General features: G+C 43.3%; 1 protein-coding gene across 5 annotated transcripts in view; it reads left to right on the forward strand.

The window, feature by feature from the left end:
- ATP2B1 (ATPase plasma membrane Ca2+ transporting 1) overlaps positions 1–19,771 on the forward strand; it is a 552,666-nt gene that overhangs the window by 364,494 nt on the left and 168,401 nt on the right. For all 5 annotated transcript variants that reach the window (XM_078674265.1, XM_078674263.1, XM_078674267.1 and 2 more), the window contains exons 11-12: positions 3,377–3,618; positions 8,546–8,783. In XM_078674265.1, coding sequence (XP_078530391.1) covers positions 3,377–3,618; positions 8,546–8,783 — 480 coding nt within the window. The remainder of the gene's footprint in view (positions 1–3,376; positions 3,619–8,545; positions 8,784–19,771) is intronic.

Here is a 19,771-nt window from a genome sequence, read left to right on the forward strand (position 1 = left end):
TTCTTAGCGGTTTAGCAGATGTGGTTGAATTTTTTCGAGACATTACTGGAATGTATGCTGTGGCATTAAGGATGTGTTTCAGGGGTGTTAGTCTGATGTAAGAGCACACTGCATCTATCCAGGTGGGATAGCACCTGTAGAATTTCCTCAACTCTTAGTTATTTCCATTTTTTTTCAACAAAAGTGAATACAACAAACCACAAGGTAACAGTTCCACTGTCGCTGAACACATAAATTACAGACAAATACTGGTTACATATTTAACACCTAGATATGGAAACCCCTTAATACTTTACAGCAATTTTATTCTTTATATTTAGCATTTGGCTCTTGAATGTAAAATGCTGCCTTAACCATCACATATGATATGCAAGTGTTGCTATGCTGGTTGGTATTTGTAGAGCATAAATTTAGTTCACAAGCAATGTATAGCCGGATTTTCAGTGTAGTAAGACTCAATTACTTCGAAGATGGCTTACTGGCTTTGTGGATATGGATTAGTGCTAGCCGCATAGAAAAGCATTAGTGCCAAAACATTTCCGTTTGTGTTGCCTCTTTAGTTGCTTACAAATCTCGTTGGTGCATAGGTTAAGTAGCAGTTGAGCCAGCTGTCATTCTTGCTTGACCGCTTTTTTCAGTTTCAGCTGATAGTTCTCTAACTTAGTCACTTCTTTACACCCTATTCTAAATGTGTGTATTTTCATGAAGTAATAACTTGCACACAAACAAGATGTTTTTATCCTTTTCACATTTCACCAGTCTTCTTCGAAAGTCACCTATGCTGGCTTTCTGAGGTCTGTTTGAACCTGTGTCTCAGGCAAAATATAATACCCAATGTGGTACCCAATGTAACACTAATGTGAGCTGAAAAAAGGAGAATCTACAACTCCACCACCCGTATGACTATTGATCAATATTCACCTTTTTAGGTCTGGTGTTGGCCAAGCCCTTTGGTTGGTACTAAAAGTATATGTATAATATACTGATTTATAGGGGCTTTCAGCCGGCCCTCTTCATCCATTTGTCCAGTATTGTCATTCTCATTTTTCTTCCATCCACTTTAGCATAAAGCATGGGGCAGTGAGTAAGCCAACTTCAGCCAATGGCTAATTTACAAGGAGAACATCAACAAATTAGTTAACTTCTGTGCCAGAGAATACTATGAAAAAGTGTGCTTTTTAAGGGAAAATAATGGTGTGAAATGAGTCACTGTTAATTCAAAGTAACTACCTTCTTTCACAAATACATTTTTATGCTCTGTTAAATTACACTTTTAAACATATAATTATGGCCGAATTCCACCATCTAATCTTGAGTTGGTGGTGCTTAATTTGTGTGGATAAGTCCGGAACATATTCATGAGCACCTGGACTTACATTTTACTGTCATTTTAACCTTGTCTATTGCCATGGCAGGCATTAAAAGAAGAATTATGTTGTTTTTTCACAGAGCAAGGGGATTGCGGGGTATTAGTTGTCTTAAGCTATACAGTTCCGATTCTTTCCTGCTCCATGCACTTTGGAAGAGAAGGCATACAATTTACTTTACCGAAATTTACTAAGTTACATGAGACGCAAGTTGTCGGCTTAAAAACAGATTTTTTGCTACGCATGCAAATATCCTGCAAACACAGTTATGTTGCAAAAAGGCTCAAGTAGGAAACATTACTCTCTGGTCATCAAAAATCAAGAAGCGTAAATACTAAATTCTCAAATTATGAGTTAAAGAACCCCCCTACTTTTCTAAAGAAAGAATAGATTCCAAACTGTCCTTGATAAATTAAATCGGAACGGAGGCAAGGCATTGACTGAGACTAGATGAGGCACGCCCAAATTTATTATTGGCATGCCTCTGTAGCACTTTAAAAAATATATATTTTCTAAGTTGTGCTCTTAATTCTAATTGGAGACCTCACACAATCTGAATCCTCATGCTCCTCTGAAAACAGGGCACTACCTTCCTCTCCATATATTTTCTTGTTTTAAGTCTTATTCTATGTTCAGAACTTCTTTGGCTCTCATTGTTTGACTGGTATGCTAGCAGATATGGGGAATTCCAGGGCCTGGCCTCCTGAGGCGGTTTAAATCCCTAGGGCTAGATTTTGGTTTGAGAGAACAGCAAATCTGAAATGGATTTACAATTGTGCTAGACAGTCAGAACTTCATGTCAAACTTCAAAACGTACATTTTTTTATGCAGTGTTTTTCTATTTACACAATTCATTCAGGATATTTGATATAGCGTTTAGAAGTTCCGGATATTCTCGCCTCAGTGCCGAATCTAAGCATGGGCCCCACGCTGCAACTCTGGGCAATAGCTTGCTTAGTCTCCACAACGGCCCCCGATGCACAAGGGATGCCTGGTTTCACCATGGGATGCCCAGGAGTGGACACCTCACAAGGAAAAGCCAGGAGGGGTTCCCTTGTGGTAGGAGTACAAGCGCCGGGATGCCTCCGGGTTACTGTTCGCGCTATACAAATACAACACATTTACATTTACATTTACATTTACAGAAGTGACTGAATTCTCAATAGCTGCTAAATAAATCTTTATTCACTTATCGGGCTAAGTTCTCAGCTGGTCGTAGGATGATTATAGTGGATTGGTGATCTCCACTTGAGTATTTGAAAGGCATTCGGCCTGACTTTGGAAGTACCCACTACTGAGTGAATTTTCCTGTTTGCATATTTTTAACAAAGTTTTAAGGATAAATGTTTGGATTGAGAATCTATCTGCAAGGTACATATTGCAGTCTTAGGTCACTGAGTTTGCACAGGAGTAGATAGACGAAGGGCTAAAGATGTGTAAATGTGCTTTTTTTCAATTAATCTAAAGGAAGTACCATATTTGTTAAGTTTTGTACGACTGTTTATGCAATTTCTTCTGCAGATACTGATGTTGCAGATGGTGCCAGTTTTTACAGTATGTTCTTGTTGAGTCTTTTCTGCTTATTCTTTATTCCCTGTTCCCTTGATGCTGTGCGTTTGTGAAACAATGGGATCTAAAAAGAAAAATGAATAAGGTTTGAAGCATTACTTTTCTTCCTAAAAGGCACAAATGTGCCTCTTGTATTATGGGTGGGAGGAAGCATATAAATAAGATACTGATTTAAAGAGTGCACCTATAATAAGGTAGGACAGTTTTCAATTTTTTTAATTGACTTTTGAGCTGATAACATACGTATTTCAATATAGGACTGTAATACAACAGTCCTAAAGCTGTAGTGATTTTGTAACGATGTACTTGCACTTTGCACAAATGTATTTAATGCTTAATTTGTTTTTCTAACGCTGAATGCTACAAAAGTCTTTAATATTTCGTATTGTAGTTGCAGGTTTTGATTAAGAATATTCTTGAACTATTTTTTACTTTTACAGCCTCCCGAAAAAGAAGGTGGTCTACCAAGCCAGGTTGGTAATAAAACGGAATGTGCCTTGCTTGGATTTGTTCTGGACCTAAAACGGGACTATCAAGATGTAAGAAATGAAATTCCCGAGGAAACACTTTTCAAAGTGTACACGTTCAACTCTGTACGAAAATCCATGAGTACTGTATTGAAAAATTCTGATGGCAGTTACCGGATGTTCAGCAAAGGTGCCTCCGAGATCGTTCTTAAAAAGTAAGCTTAATTATTTTTACCTCCAAATCAAAAAATGTGCAATAGTCACATTATTTTTATACAGATATTTTCTCAATGTAGTGTTAAAGAAATGTAGAACTGTGAGTATAAGACTTTGACAAAGGGTATTGTCTTTTCTCAATTTTGGCATTTTGAAAATAAGCTCAGTACAGTTAGGTGAGAAGCAAATTGGCATCATGTTTAGTTATACCCCAAAGGAGTCTCTTGTGTGACTGGTTGTTTTAAGCATTTAGTAGGTGATCAGAGATGCACTCCGTCACATATCCTTGCACGCATGCCATCGATCTAATAACTTGTTCTTGTATTCACTCACTTATCCTTCCACAGTAATACACCCCAAACTCAAGCATATGAAGATAAAAATAAAGAAGAAAGGTAGAAAGAAGAAAACCTGCTGCTCCTTAAATATGGCCGGCATATGCCCCATAAAAATGAAATATCTAATACCAAGATTGTCCCAAAAAATAATACATACTCACGGCAGATAAACTCTCCAAGTTATTTTTTCAAGATATCCCGGTATGTTGCATCACGATAAATTCCTTGCCTTACGTGTTTCAGACCTCCTGGTACTTGTTCACAGGCACAAATCACTCTTGCAGCAGTACACTCTCCTTTGCATGCTAATTCGATGATTGCCCTCCGGTGTGCCTCTCTAGTGACGAGATTTCATCAAAGCATGCTGTAACTCGTAGTGCCTTTTAACAATTCTTGCCCTCCAATGGGTGTGCGCCACTACAATTCAATAATTGTTTATCAGCCCTCCAGTGGGCCTCTCGATGCCACAAGCAGGTAAAAATTCCGTCACTCTGCTGTACCGATGCGAGGCTCTGAGAGGTTCAAGCTCCTGGTCCCACGTAATACTCTAGCGGTGGTGCAGTCTTGACGGCAGGACTGCTGGTATTATCATGCCAAGAGTGTCCAAAAAAGAAGACGCCTTCACGGCAGATACACTCTCCAGAGAGTTCTTTATTCAAGATAAGCCTGCATGTTACATCAAGATAAATTCTTTGCCTGACACGTTTGACTTCCTGGTCCTTGTTCACAGGGACAAATGAAGCTGTCAGCACTTCACTTCATTGCACCTCCACAGGCTTTTCACAATAAATAAATCCGATCTACTGCCTTTGTTGTTACTATTAAATAATAAAAGGTCAGATCTATGGCACCTGATATCACATTTCACAGTGCACCAGTCAAGCTTATGGCCTTTACAGCTATCAGGCAGATAGTCCTAAAATTACAATTATATAATTCTATAAAAATTCAGAGTGGCCAAAACAGTGTACAACCACTCCTAAGAGGGAGAGACTAACGGGGATTATAACAGTGCACACTACCTAGCCCCCAGGATTATTCAGAGGGGGCCACCAACACAAAAAATGTGGCCTTCAACAGCAATCTGTGAAACTACATTTAGCAAAATGCCCGTCTATAGGCTTTAACACCGTGTGATAACAGTTCACCCTTAAAGGGCTATTGACTTAAACCCATTTTTTTCTCAAATAATTCAGGCCTACTTCCTTGGTCATAATTGATTACGCCTGTAGCATTGATCACAGGCTTGTTACCATAGCCACTTCAGATCTTCTGTATTGAGCACAGGTTTTCCCACAGGCAAAAACAGCAACACAAGCAGTCTTTTAAGTTTAAGTACACAACCTCTGTCCAATCCAGTGCTGTACTCAAGACAATCAACGTATAGGCATGGCCAAATGTCCTCTCTCTCCGTATGGCTTCTTGAATCTCTTTCTGTTGCTCACATGAGGTCTAGTGACAGCTGCACTGACAAGCCTGACCAAAACATTAACAGTTTTTTATAAATCCAAATGACACTCTATTAATCAATGTTTTTGGAACTATCTAAGATGGCCTTCTGATAACCTGGCCTTATATAAAGCCGTATGGTAAAAATGATAGTTTCCTTACTTTCTACAGATACTTTCTGATTCATTTTAATTTTTGAGACAGTATACATGTTTTTAAGCCACAAATGCATTTAACTCCTACCCCACCTTGACTAAAACCTTTTATAGCCCGATACATTTCCATGTCATGTGTTTAGCTGTTCAGTAGTATCTCTGCTAATCCCCTGATTTGTGGCATCCTATACTAGGATAGTGAGGTTGTGTACCTTAAGTATTATTGTGATCATATTGTGCTTGATATTAACTGATACCGATCTTGTTAACAGGCCTGTCCCACTTGGGAATCCAGCCTTTCCAATAGGATTAATTTATTATCATACCCTGTTTTTAAGAACCTGATGTACGCTACTTTCACTTACATGTAGAATCTATGGCTGTAGATGTTTTGTTGATTTTGGTAATGACTACAATACTTTGCCTGCTCTTTGAGGATGAAGCAAAGCTTGCAGTGCTGCTTCCCGATTTGTACATGTTTTGTAATGGGGAGGAATGCTAGCGCGGCTGCTGCTCAAACTCTGCCTGTCCTCTGAAGGAGGGAAGCTTGCACTATTTCTGCCCAAGGTGTACTTGTTCTATGAAGAGTTGTACTCCAATGCTGTTGTCCTTGCGTATGAAAAAACAGAGTATATAATTAATGTGCTTGCATAACACAAACTATTAAACGTAGACTGTATCACAATAGCTGATGTGAACTCCTTATTGCCCTGAGGAAGGCATCAGGCCCCATTGGGGCAATAGCCAAGGCAGACAGATAGCCATGTAAATGGGAAGTATGTTTGACTGCTAGACCCTCCCACTTTTAATCTTGTGGCTGGGAAAAACCAGTAAAACATTTAGCTCATCTGACTAGAGCCGACAGTTTCACAACATAAGAGACATAAACTCACTCAAATTAGGAAACCCATAACTAGCAGACTATATAAGCAGTGAGCCGTAGTACTCTCATATTCTTCCCAGTACTAGATGTGGAATCCCCTGAAGCATACCACACTAAAATGAGTGTGCATTATTCTATGTGAGTGCATGAGTGGAGGGTAATTCCATAGGAGCCTTGTCTGTTTCTTCCAGGAGGGCTCTTTTTCTTGTATGTTTGTCTGGGAATGCATACAACACACCTCTCATTCCCTCCTTAGTTTATTAGCCCCTTGTGTTGTACATGTTGTGTATATGTGATAGTTACTTGATGTTCTTCCTGCTACCTATCCTTTACTTGGTCTTTGTTTTAGGGAAGGTTGTTGCAGCTGATGTTGTACCTTTGTGTTGTGAACCTCAGTATAACACTTTCATCCCAGAAATTCACCTACTGATATTGCATGGATTTGACCCAGTTACCCAACCATTTGCAGAGTTCCATCAATAAACAGATCACTAATTTTCTGAATGTCTGCTTTGTGCCACACTACTGTATTGGTAGATTCAAGAGTTCAACCAGTTTGGAGTGTAACCATATGTGGAGATTTGGGAAGTATGGTCCAGTAGTGTTAGTGGTCAAAGCATCATTTCCATCAGTTTCTATCTGCGTCTAATAATCTCGTATGTAATTTTGGTGCAGTGACATTCTGCTCAGTGACATGATGATGAAAGCACCCAACTTTCTGGGCTTTTCTGATTAGCACATCATTTAATTATCAATTTCAGCTGAGCTGACCAGAAATAGATTTCATCATCTGGTGCTCCCAGTCTTTCACGCAAATTTGATATTTGCAACATGCACAGTGGAACTGTGTCTTCCTGTGCCCTATATCATTTTTGGTAGTAGTGCTCGATTGAGAATATGTTCTTGTGGAGTTTAACCAATAGTGTTGCAACATGGTACAGGAAGTGCGATATTACATTGATTTTGAGGAGGGCTACTCTACCCGTTACTGACAGTAAATGTTTCTTCCAAAAGTGGATAGAGTTTTTTGTTTGGCATTGTTTTACCTATGTCCCCCTCAAATGCGCTGGCTGAGCGCATAGCAGAAAATAGGCATTGTTTACAAGTAGTCCTCACATTATGCAGAATTGTTCCATCCATGACCTCAAAGTCATTAAGTAGATCTTTAGATCACTATCCGGGTATCTGAACATATCTTGCTTGCCCGCCTTTCAAGCCCTGGCATAAAGATGAGATGTCTGAAGTTCTATCTTATCTGTACGTTAATAAGTCCTTTCATTTATTTTTATTTTTCCCATTCATGTAAGCTTGGCTGCGCAAGCTCTGCACATGATAGATGGATTGTGGCCTTAGGTCTTAGACCATCTCAAGCTGTGTTATCAAATTGTTAATCTTGCCATTGCTAGTTCTGAATCCCACGATGAATAAGGTAATGCAGCAAAAGTCACACTTCGAAGTAAATAGCTGTGTCCAACATCTGCAGAGCTGCAACTTGGAAGATGTTCTACCGTTTTTGTAGGCCTCATGGTTTTGGCTCACACAGGTGCAGTTCACAGAGTTGATCAAGTATTTCACAAAATATTCTGTGATGGAGGCTTTTCCAAATAACCACTTTTGCTATTGGTTCTTTAATGCTAAACAGGATTTTTTTATGGTCATGAATGTGGTGCGAATTCTTTATTGTACTTACCTATAAGAGTAGTTATCCAGTAAAGGTATTATTCCCATATTCAGCCTCGCCCTCATTGGAGGCTTAGGTTGTATCAGTGGGTGCCTACAGTGCAACATGGACATAAATAGGACCAATGGTGATGTAAGGTCAATAGATGTAAAAGATTTCAGGGCACTAACATTTTCAGGGTACTTTCTTTTCTCTTTGGAATAAAAGAAGACTAACACTATTAATCTGGCAATAATTTTCTTTACATGTTATCAAGGGTGTATAAAATTGCTACTGGGTATGTGTTTTTTTCTAAATCCTGAAATGAGTTGTTGCCTTTTAAAGGAGTTGGCATATAATTCATAATACATGTCTTATTATGTTGATTTAACTTGTCTTTTTGTTATATATGTTTGAATGTGAATTTTTCCCTTTTTTCAGATGTTATAAAATCATAACTGCTGATGGTGAAGCTAAAGTTTTTAGACCAAGAGATCGTGATGATATGGTAAAAAGAGTTATTGAACCAATGGCCAGCGAGGGACTTAGAACAATATGTCTGGCTTATAGAGATTTCCCAGTAGGCGAACATGAACCAGAGTGGGACAATGAAACTGACATTCTCACGGGTCTTACATGTATCGGTGTTGTAGGAATTGAAGATCCGGTTAGGCCAGAGGTAAGTTATTATAAAAATATATTTTCCACATACATCGGTACAAGAATTAGCTAGTATATTATTATTAGTTATGAAATGTTACTATAGGGTATAGGATTGAGATGTTGTCTGGGAAGGGATCTTCTACAGGTTTGTGCAGCCTTATTTGGAAATGGAACCCGTTATTTTGTATTCTTCTGACACTTGTCAAACCGGCTATCGAACCTAAATATGGATTTACGTGCAGGGTATGATGATTCTCAGCCGTTGCATGAAGAATCGCAATTTTATTAAAGACAAGGAGGCTAGCATTATGCATAAACCTGTATTCACCACCTGTGAGCAGAAAACACTTCAGAGCCAAGAATAGAATACAGCCAGCATGAACAAAAAATCCAATATAAAACGCTGCCAATCCATATAAACTCCATGACCACCATTTCCGTCCACTTTTGTGGCTGCTTATTTTAACCAAATCGTTCATTAAACTGCTTGAAAACATCTTTAATTGTCCATCTGAAAATATCACAGACTTTCTGAAAGAAAAGAACAAACTTTGCAAGCTATTCCTTTACAAGTTTCGATCATTAACTATATAATTCCATCAACACCCCCCACACGCTCACTCACGCTCACTCACATCATCCTCTTCTTCCTCCCCAAAACAAGCGTGGGAGGGATTATGCTAACCTCTTTGTCTTAAGTAAAATCATGATCCTGTATGCAGTAAACGTCTCTTAATCGTCATTTTTTGCCCAGACAAGAGATTAGCATTATGCATGTTTAAAGCCTTGAAGTGCAAAGCCACAAACATACTCAATTGGATTGAAATAAAATCTAAAAATGTCAGCAATTGACCAAGCTGCCACCTTCATTATCGCCAATCTTCCACCCCGTTAAAAACCTTCAAGGTCATAGCACCCTTCACCAAATGGGCTTTAAACAAAAATAATTCCCCCCTTCTTTCATAACATTCTTAACCCATCCAGCAGTAGTTGTTAAAGATCAGCACCAAAAGATTTGACATCAGAATTCAACAATATATCCACTCCTATGCTCCCTCACTCTATTCTCATACTCTTTAATAATAGATCTCACAACGTAAAGTTTTGGATATTAATCAAACTTGGATAAAAAACTGATTCCCCCATAGTTTTAGTCGTTTTCCAAATCTCAAAAAAACACACCATTAAGCTGAAAATGCCTGTTGCTTAACTGGAAAGCTCTCACATCCGAGACTTTTAAAAGAAATCAAACATGACAAAGTTGCCAACTTCAAAGTTAATTCTCTTTTATCCAAAAACCTATTGCTTGCCCAATTCTCAAATTATTTAAAAATGAGCTCAACATCACACAAACATTGATATCGAGACTTAGGTGGTCTTTTAAGCCTTGTACCTTTCATGACTACATATCAATGGATTCCTGCTAATCGACATACCATCCAGAAGCTAATCTCCAACTGCTATTGGAGAGCCGAAACAATTAACAGTTCTATAACTTAGACCTTTCTCAAAAAATTCAACTAGAAAATTAGCAATCATAAACTCATCTGCCTCCACGGGAGCCTAGTCCCTCTCGAAGCACCAACAGCACCAGAATTTCCCATATCTTTTTCTTTTTTCTGGTCCCCAAGATTCATTGAGTAAGTCCGAAGCCTCGCCTGAAAATTCTGCAAATCTTCCTGAATTTCTTAAATTCTCCAAACTAGAAGGCTGAGCGCATCTGACTCTATCAGAGGTTGCTCCTGTCCATATATGTCCATTAGTAATCATTTGCAGTGCCGCACCAGAAATGGCACTTCCACTTCTAATTCCACCATCGTCCGAAACCAAGCTTGAGTTGTCCAAAATGGAATCACCAGCACCAACTGACACTTATGTCTCCTTGCCTGCCTCAACATGCGCATCATTGAAAACGAAGGAAAGGCCTAAGCCTTGAAATTGCACCAATTCAGACTGAAAGCATCTATTGCCATTGCCCCCCGACCCGGACACCAACTCATACATTCTTGTATCTGAAAAGTCAAACGTGATGCAAATAGATCCACTTCCTGAGGACCAAAAGTTGGCTGAATCTCCTGAAACACCCCTGTCTTCAGTTTCCAACATTACATTCTCAAGCTTGTTTATGAGCATCCTCTAACAGTAGAGTGCAAGCTTTACCTACTGGATCCATGAAACAACCCTGCAGTAGAGGTAAAAGCATGACAGAAAATCCATACGAAATCTGAGAAGAGCACTAAATCCCTGCTAGTGTGATCAAAATCCTGCCTATCCTACTTCACTTTCATCTGCAGGAGTGGAGAATGCGTATTACTTATGTGTCCCTATAATGCAAGAATGTTCCCATGCTCACATTGATATATACAGGCTTTAGCTGAAAATGCAGATCCTTTTAAATTCAGTGAAATGCAAATAGCTCTGTCAGGCAAACCCCTGGCTGGCAGACAAGGCCTTAAGCATCTTCAGGTTCTACAGTAAATGCAAAACTTCTCTATGGAGAAGATTCCAAGCTGCCATTATATTGCTCCGATTTGTCACATACTTCACCTCAATGGATTCCCAACGATCCAAAACAGTAGTGCCAGAGGTATTTTGTGGGATAAACCCGCATCTGTAATTCTTTGCTGTCCAAATGGTTGACACACTTGACTGTCACTGCATTGTACAGGGTAATTAACTTTTTATTTATGAATCGTGCCCCATTTCACACAATTCTACATCAGTCTCAATAACCTGCTCTGCTAATGTTACTCAATAGTTATTAAAGCAGAAGCCCAAAATATGGCATAGTCATTCAAGGGATCCATTTGGTCCAACAATTTTTGAAGTTCCATTCGTTCTTTCTCTGATAAGGGTGTATTTTCTAAACAAAACAACCCACCTATTGCAAATGTTAAATGTTTTTCACTTTATAGTTGTCAACAGTGAAACACTTACAGAAATATAGCTTGAATTAAATCCTGAATTTGAAACCGCCAACCTTTTAATAGTCCTTGCGCACAAATGTGCCCCCTTGTTCTGGAACATGGATAACATTTCATTCCTGTGAACACACATCCCTCTACTGTGTCCATTTGAAGATATACTGGACTAGGTCTGCAGCTCCTGTGTCTGTGCTGATTGAGATTTTCTGCTTATAGAAAAGAGGACAAGGTGAACATAGGCCACGGGTGGGCAATAGCTGCACTGAGAGATCACAAACTTGAGCTAGTATAAGCTCAGGGAGAAATCCAAGAAAGAGCTCTGCAGATAGGTAATTGACTGCATCTGATTCTTTTGTATTGCTGGATAGAACCCTTTTACTGTTTGTACGAGGCAATTCTCAAGATCAATTGACATTTGTGCAGTAATAGTGCTATTCACTTATCCACTTCATGATTCAAACATTCTCGCTCCATTCCAGGTGTTTTAAAAAAAATCTTTTATATGCCTTGCAAACCTCTTTCTCATTTGCCTATTCTTATTGGGAAGAAAATTGAGCCCGCTTTGATCTTGCATTTATCTGAGACATTTGCTTGTCACTTGACTAAAGCCCAAACCATGGCGAAGTGGAAACCTTGCGCTTATTGAGTTTGGTGCAGGTTTCTACGAATATACCCAGTTATCTTAAGGACAGTACTCTGAGAGGTCTTTAGCTACAATCCGTGCCTCCATGCCTCCAGATCTCTTAATTTGCAGTTTGTTGGAAAACCTTTTTCCCTTTCAGCTGAGATCACATTGTCAATACTCTCCTTCTCTGCCATCTCCAAGATATTGGCTGGTGTCCAGCCCATTTAAAACTTGGTCCTCAGAGGAGCTTCCGTGCTCAGTCAATTTTCCTTTTTTATAGTTGCAAAGTAGTGACCATGTGCGGATCCACATCTGAAGTAGTTGACACCATTTCACCTCTTTGTTTGTGAATTCAGTTCAGTGCTGGAGCATGCTTGCTGTGGACTTTAGTAATGCTGGAAGGATGTAGAGGTTGTTTGAAAGACTGCATTCAAGAGGCATGATAGCGGTGGACAGGAAGAAGTGCATTCAAGATATCTGTGCCCTGTAACTGTTCTTACTCATGATTGGTTTTTTTGTGGCATTGCGTGAAGATACACATAATACAATCACATCTGTGAACATGCAAGCAAAAATGAGGAACAAAAGCCAGGTCAAAGTATCATACACAGCCTTTCGGACCACAACCCTGATGATGGTGTCTTGAAGGCACTTAGGCCGGGTCCATATATGCTGTAGCCTTTTTAGGGTGGCGGAGGGTCCTGGAGGTAGCTATAAAATGTTCAGAGTTTTTAGGAGGACAAATCCGGAAACTGGCAAACCTGTTCTATTTGCTTCCCTAGGCTTGTTTCCAGTACAAAAAACTATGTATTTCTCGCACATAGTCTCCATTTGCCCTACTGTTCATATGAGCAGTTGCTGTCTCTCAGGAGTTATTCATTTCTAAATGAATTTTAACAAGATTTTTTTAGGCTCATTAGACACCTACTTACATCAAACAGTATTGCATGTTTATTCCACAATGCCATGCTCTGTAGAGGACAGAATGTTAGCAGGTGTTTCACTTCAATTGTTACTGCATCAGTACATTTTGTTTTGTAACGTCATGTGCAAAAGTAAGGTGGCATTGGTGTAGATATTTGAATCTTGCTTGATCATTGACGCATTGGATGTAGTCAATCGTTCATTCCCTCTCAGTCGACTCTTGGTATAGTGTCACATGCTTAGTTTCAATCAATCAATCATAGCATTTGTATAGCGCGCTACTCACCCGGAGGGTCTCAAGGCGCTTGGGGGAAGGGGGCCGCTACTGCTCGAACAGCCAGGTCTTGAGTTGTCTCCTGAAGGCGAGGTGGTCCTGGGTCAGCCGAAGGTGGATGGGGAGGGAGTTCCATGTCTTGGCCGCCAGGTAGGAGAAGGATCTGCCTCCGGTGGTGGCTCTTCGGATGCGTGGTACGGCGGCGAGGGCGAGGCTGGCGGATCGGAGCTGGCGGGTGGGCGTGTGGAAGGTCAGGCGGTCGTTGAGGTACTTGGGGCCCAGGTTGTGGAGAGACTTGTGTGCGTGGGTGAGGAGCCTGAACGTGATCCTCTTGTTGACGGGGAGCCAGTGCAGGTTCCTCAGGTGGCCGGAGATGTGGCTGCGTCGAGGGATGTCTAGGATGAGTCGGGCGGAGGCGTTCTGGATGCGTTGTAGTCTTTTCTGTAGCTTGGCTGTGGTTCCGGCGTAGAGGGTGTTTCTGTAGTCCAGCAGGCTGGTGACAAGGGCTTGGGTGACCGTCTTCCTGGTTTCGATCGGGATCCATCGGAAGATCTTGCGGAGCATGCGGAGGGTGTGAAAGCATGAAGAGGAGACGGCATAGACTTGTCTGGTCATCGAGAGTGAGGAGTCCAGGATGAAGCCCAGGTTGCGTGCGTGGTCTGTCTGCTTGGGGGCGGTGCCCAGGGCTGGGGGCCACCAGGAGTCGTCCCAGGCGGTGGGTGATGGCCCAAGGATGAGGACTTCCGTCTTGTCTGAGTTCAGTTTCAAGCGGTTGTTCTTCATCCACTCTGCGACGTCTTTCATCCCTTCGTGGAGGCTGGTTCTGGCGGTGTCGGGGTCTCTGGTGAGGGAGAAGATCAGCTGGGTGTCGTCGGCGTAGGAGATGATGTTGAGGTTGTGTTGGCGTGCGATGGCTGCGAGAGGTCTCATGTAAACGTTGAAGAGGGTGGGGCTGAGTGATCCTTGCGGGACGCCGCAGATGACTTCGGTGGCCTCGGAATGAAACGGGGGGAGGCGGACTCTCTGTGTTCTTCCAGCGAGGAACGAGATGATCCACTTCAATGCCTTCTCTTGGATGCCGGTGTTGCTGAGGCGTTGGACTAGGGTGCGGTGGCAGACAGTGTCGAACGCGGCGGAGAGGTCCAGGAGGATGAGAGCCGCTGTTTCCCCGTTGTCAAGAAGGGCTCGGATGTCGCCGGTGGCTGCGATGAGGGCGACCTCGGTGCTGTGGTTCGCTCTGAAACCGGATTGCGATGGGTCGAGGGATCCATTTGTCTCGAGGAAGGCGGCAAGCTGTCTGTTGGCGATCTTCTCGATGACTTTGACAGGAAAAGGGAGGAGCGAGATGGGGCGGAAGTTTTTGAGGTCGGTGGGGTCCGCTGTTGGTTTCTTCAGTAGGGCGCTGAGCTCGGCATGCTTCCAGCTCTCCGGGAAGGTGGCGGTGTCGAAGGAGGTGTTGATGACGTCTCGGAGTTGGGGTGCGATGGTGGAGGCGGCCTTGTTGAAGACGTGGTGGGGGCAGGGGTCAGTCGGTGATCCGGAGTGGATGGTGTTCATCGTGCGGGCTGTGTCTTTGGTGGTCACTGCGGTCCAGGTGCGGAGGGTGGCAGTGGGGTGCGTTGGTTCGATGGTTGGGTGCAAGGATGGTGCGCCGAAGCTGTTGTGGATGTCGGCAATCTTGCGGTGGAAGAACGAGGCGAGGGAGTTGCAGAGATTTTGTGAGGGGGTGATGTCGTTGTTGCTGGTGCTGGGGTTGGAGAACTCCTTGACGATGCTGAAGAGTTCCTTGCTGTCGTGGGCGTTGTTGTCCAGTCGATCCTTCAGTGATTTCTTCTTGGTGGTGCGGATGAGCTGGTGGTGCTTGCGGGTCGCGTGTTTGAGGGCGGTCATGTTAGTGGTCCGGTCGAGGAGCCAGGCTTTCTCGAGGGTGCGGCAGGTCTTCTTGGAGTCCTTGAGTTCGTCGGTGAACCAGGGGGCCTTCTTGCTTCTGGGTTTGCTGGGAGGGTTCTTCAGTGGTGCGAGGTAGTCAGCGCAGGCGGTCAGCCACTGCGTGAAGTTGCGAGCTGCTTCGTTGGGGTCCGGTGTGCTGGCAGGTGGGTTCTGGCTGAGGGAGGCGTTGAGCTGGTCGGCGGTGGGTGATCTTGCTCCAGCTTCTGTGAGGAGACTGTTGCGGGTGATGGTGGGTGGTGGTTTTTCTGAAGCTGAAGTGGACGCAGCTGTGGTCGGTCCAATGAAGTCCGGTGGAGTGGCTGAAGGCGATGTGCTTGCTGGATGAGAGGACGGGGTCAAGCGTGTGGCCGGCGTAGTGGGAGGGGGTGTTGACCAGTTGCTTGAGTCCGAGGTTGGCCAGGTTGTCCAGCAGGGTGACGGTGTTGCGGTCCTTGGTGTTCTCCAGGTGGAAGTTGAGGTCCCCTAGGAGGATGTAGTCGGCGGAGGGGAGGGCGTGTGGGCTGATGAAGTCTGCGATGTCTTCGCTGAATTGTGTGCGTGGTCCCGGGGGTCTGTAGATGAGGGTGCCTCTGAGGGTCGTCTTTGGGTCGGTGTGAATCTGGAAGTGGAGGTGTTCGGCGGCGGTGTAGGTGTCATCGGCGTCGGTCGTGATGCGGATGGTGTTCTTGTGGACGATGGCGATGCCGCCTCCGGTCTGGTTGACGCGGTCCCTCCTGATGATCTTGTATCCATCCGGGATGGCGATGGCGGGGGCTGAGGAGGCGTTCATCCATGTTTCAGTGAGGAAGGCGACATCTGGAGATGTTGTGTCGAGCAGGTTCCAGAGTTCGACGGCGTGTCTGTGGACGGAGCGAGGGTTGAGCAGGATGCACTTGAGGTCGCTGCTGGGGTTTGGCTTGGTGGGCGCCGTGCCTGTTCGGAGGCAGGTGAACTTGCAGGTTGTGCAGGTGAAGGGTCCGTGGAAGTGTTTCGGGGCGGCCCGGCAGCAGGCGGGGTTCCGGCCGGTATTGAGTGCGTTGAGGGCGGCGGCGTCGTAGGTCTGTCGGGTCGTCTTGCGTCGGTGGGGGCCAGGGGTCCTGGCGCTGGGCGCGGTCCAGGCGCGGACGGGCGCAGACGGGCTTGCCTTTGGCGCACAATCGGCGCTCCCGCTGCGCGTACGCGCCGTCGCCATTTATGGCGAAGTGGGAGGGAGGGAGGAGCAGCTGGGAGGCGGGAGCGGGGGGGCACAGAAGGAAAAGGGGGCGTGGCTGCTATCACGGCAGCGGGGAGCGGGGCAGGCAGGCACAGGGGGCAGAGAGACAGTAAACAGCACAGGCAATGACAAATAATCAATAACAGTAAATGGGAAACAATATAGATTAGCAAGATGCAGGGAAACAAAAAGGAGACAAAGTATAAATCAGTAGAACACGCAAATACGGCGGGGGGCGAGGCAGGCTCAGCGAGGCTGCGGGCAGCAGTGGGGCGAGTTGCACACGCAGCAGCTGGTGGCCGTGCGGCGCGGGGGTGTCCTGAGAACAGGTCACACTCACCTGCGCCGCGCGGTCGCCATTTATGGCCAAGTGGGAGGGAGGGAGGAGCAGCTGGGAGGCGGGAGCAGGGAGGGCACAGAAGGAAAAGGGGGCGTGGCCGCTATCACGGCGGCGGGGAGCGGGGCGGGCAGGCACAGGGGGCAGAGAGACAGTAAACAGCACAGGCAATGACAAATAATCAATAACAGTAAATGGGAAACAAAATATAGATTAGCAAGATGCAGGGAAACAAAAAGGAGACAAAGTAGAAATCAGCAGAACACGCAAATACGGCGGGGGCGAGGCAGGCTCAACGAGGCTGCGGGAAGCAGCGGGGCGAGTTGCACACGCAGCAGCTGGTGGCCGTGCGGCGCAGGGGTGTCCTGAGAACAGTTTAAGCATCTAATACGTGACCAATAGATTTATCAAATGCCAGTTAAATATCTGGTGGTGGACTTGTGTTCCACAAGTTTCTCTTCAACTGTTACCTTTTTAAGGTTTTATATCCATTGGCAACTTTTATCAGATTGCACATCAATGATTACACTGGTGATGCTCAGGTTAAGCAAACTTAGTGCCTCTGAGCTTTCTATTTGTACCTTGCTAAGAAGCATTTCATCCTCTGATGTGTCCCAAGTCCTCAAATTGAAGTTTCGCAAGACTAGCATCATTGAGTTCCTGTTGCTCTTGGACCTGCAGATTGGGAATCATTTTGGTCTTTGAAGTAGGGTTGTCTGTCTTAGGCCTGTGGTATTTCTGTAGAACCTAAGGTTATATTTGACGCAGAGCACTGATAAATTAAAAGGGTGGTGCAGGTAAGAAATACTTTAAAAAAACAAACTTAATATCTGCCTGTGCTGACTCAGCGTAGATTATTGGCAGTCACAGCAATATGTCTATTACTGCAATTAAGTTAGTCTCTGTTTACCACCAATTTCCCTTTTTAAGAAGCTGAACATTTCAATGTGTTGCTTCTTGTGTGCCACTTAAACTGCACATTAGGCCACATCCCCCCTCCTTCCTTAGTTACTTATTGAATAGTGGAAAATGTTCAAGAATTTGTATCTGTCCAACACCAATTCACTGTTGCCATATGAAGTGTACACAATGAATCTTTTTACCTAAACAAATCTTTAGTGAAAAGAATATGGCATGCGTTCAGTGAGCAAACAAGAGAGCTAAGAGGTGAACTGCCACTCCTTTGCCATATGCCTTGTAATATATTCACTAGCTGTCGAGTGTGGTAAAGGCCAGGTGTCTTCCTTGGCCCAGGTTGACAAACTCATTGCGGTACTTGACAAATTAATGGCTGTGGAAGTGTTATCGCCTGTTTCAAAGAAAGGCTTGACATTTCTGGTTAGAGACTGCTTGGAATTTCCAATTTCAGCACTTTGCTGACATTTTAAGTCAAAGCATGAAACACAATAATGCAATAAGCTTTGGAATTTGCAGTGGATATGTGTCTATATTTTCATTCAGACTACATTAAAATTGCTTTTTACCCCCTCTATTAACGGTTATTGAAGAAGAGAGCATAGTATTATAAAATCTTGTCCGGCAAGCCCACACAGCAGATTTCGGTAACATTAAAGTCCTCATACTGCAATAAGGATAACAAGTACAGAAGCTATAATTTATAATCTTGACGGTCAGTTTCTATACTGCAGCCAATGCATATTTTTTGTTTATTTTGTAGGGAGTGGTGATCAGTGATTTAATTAGTAAGTGGCACAAAATACATGTACCTATAGTTTTACCATGAGCAGGTGATCAGTTGAAAATGGATCATCATTTCATAGTTCTGGTGTACCTTTTTGAAGAGTGGGGTCTCTTGGCTTACTTTGTTTGCCTCTTGGGGGCCGATGTGATTGAAACTGTCATAGCTTGCTTTTCCACATTATGCTAGAAAATCTGAACAAATACTTTGATGGGGCTCAAGATGCCAAGCAGGGTTAATGGCTTGAGGGATTCAGGGGTGGTCACAGTCAAACATTGAAATAGACATAGGAAAGATTTATTGTTATCGTTATGAATGATGAGTCTAGTAGCGAATCTGCCAGCATTGAAAAATGGAGACCTGGGTTCAAATCACTGCACAGGCACTTGATCAAAACTGTGTTTTTTAGCAAATCTTTTAATCTTGCTGTTCCTAAATATGTGAACTGCATTTGTGAAGATGTGGAATGTAACATAATTTTGTAGTTCAAAGACGTAAATTCTCCTACTTGATGTGCACTGTCTTGCCTAATACCCATCATAATGTCCAGTGCTTCTTCTGTGGTAGGTTTAATATTAAAATGTAAATACGAGTAATTCTGCAATATAAAAAAACTATATATTGTGCTATTCATGTCCTAATCGCCATGCTGCCCCATCATGCCCTGGTCTCTCAGATGTGGTTTCAGCTGGAGCACATGCGTCCAAACCTTCCATTTACAGCAACCAATGTAGAATTTAAACTGATTTCATGCACAGCTTTCTGCTGCACCTTGAAATTAGTTTTCCGTTGTATGAAATGTCTTAAACTGCATTTTAATCATTTTAAAAGCATAGCTAGAGAAAATGCTATAACAAAATAGTGACTTGTGTTCTCCAGATGAGTTCTGCCCTATTCTTATCTACCATTGTTTTACTGTTCCGTATGATCTTGAAGGAAGATTAAATATAGTGTATTAATCTTTAAACCCTCTCCTTTGAGTTTTCCAGTACTCCACAAAATTATTGTCTCCGTAATAACTACCATGGAGCCACAGCACAAGTGTCCAAAATGTTGAGTGCAGCTCATACAGATTTCAA

This window comes from Lissotriton helveticus, chromosome 1_1, assembly GCF_964261635.1.
Source record: "Lissotriton helveticus chromosome 1_1, aLisHel1.1, whole genome shotgun sequence".
NCBI lineage: Eukaryota > Metazoa > Chordata > Amphibia > Caudata > Salamandridae > Lissotriton > Lissotriton helveticus.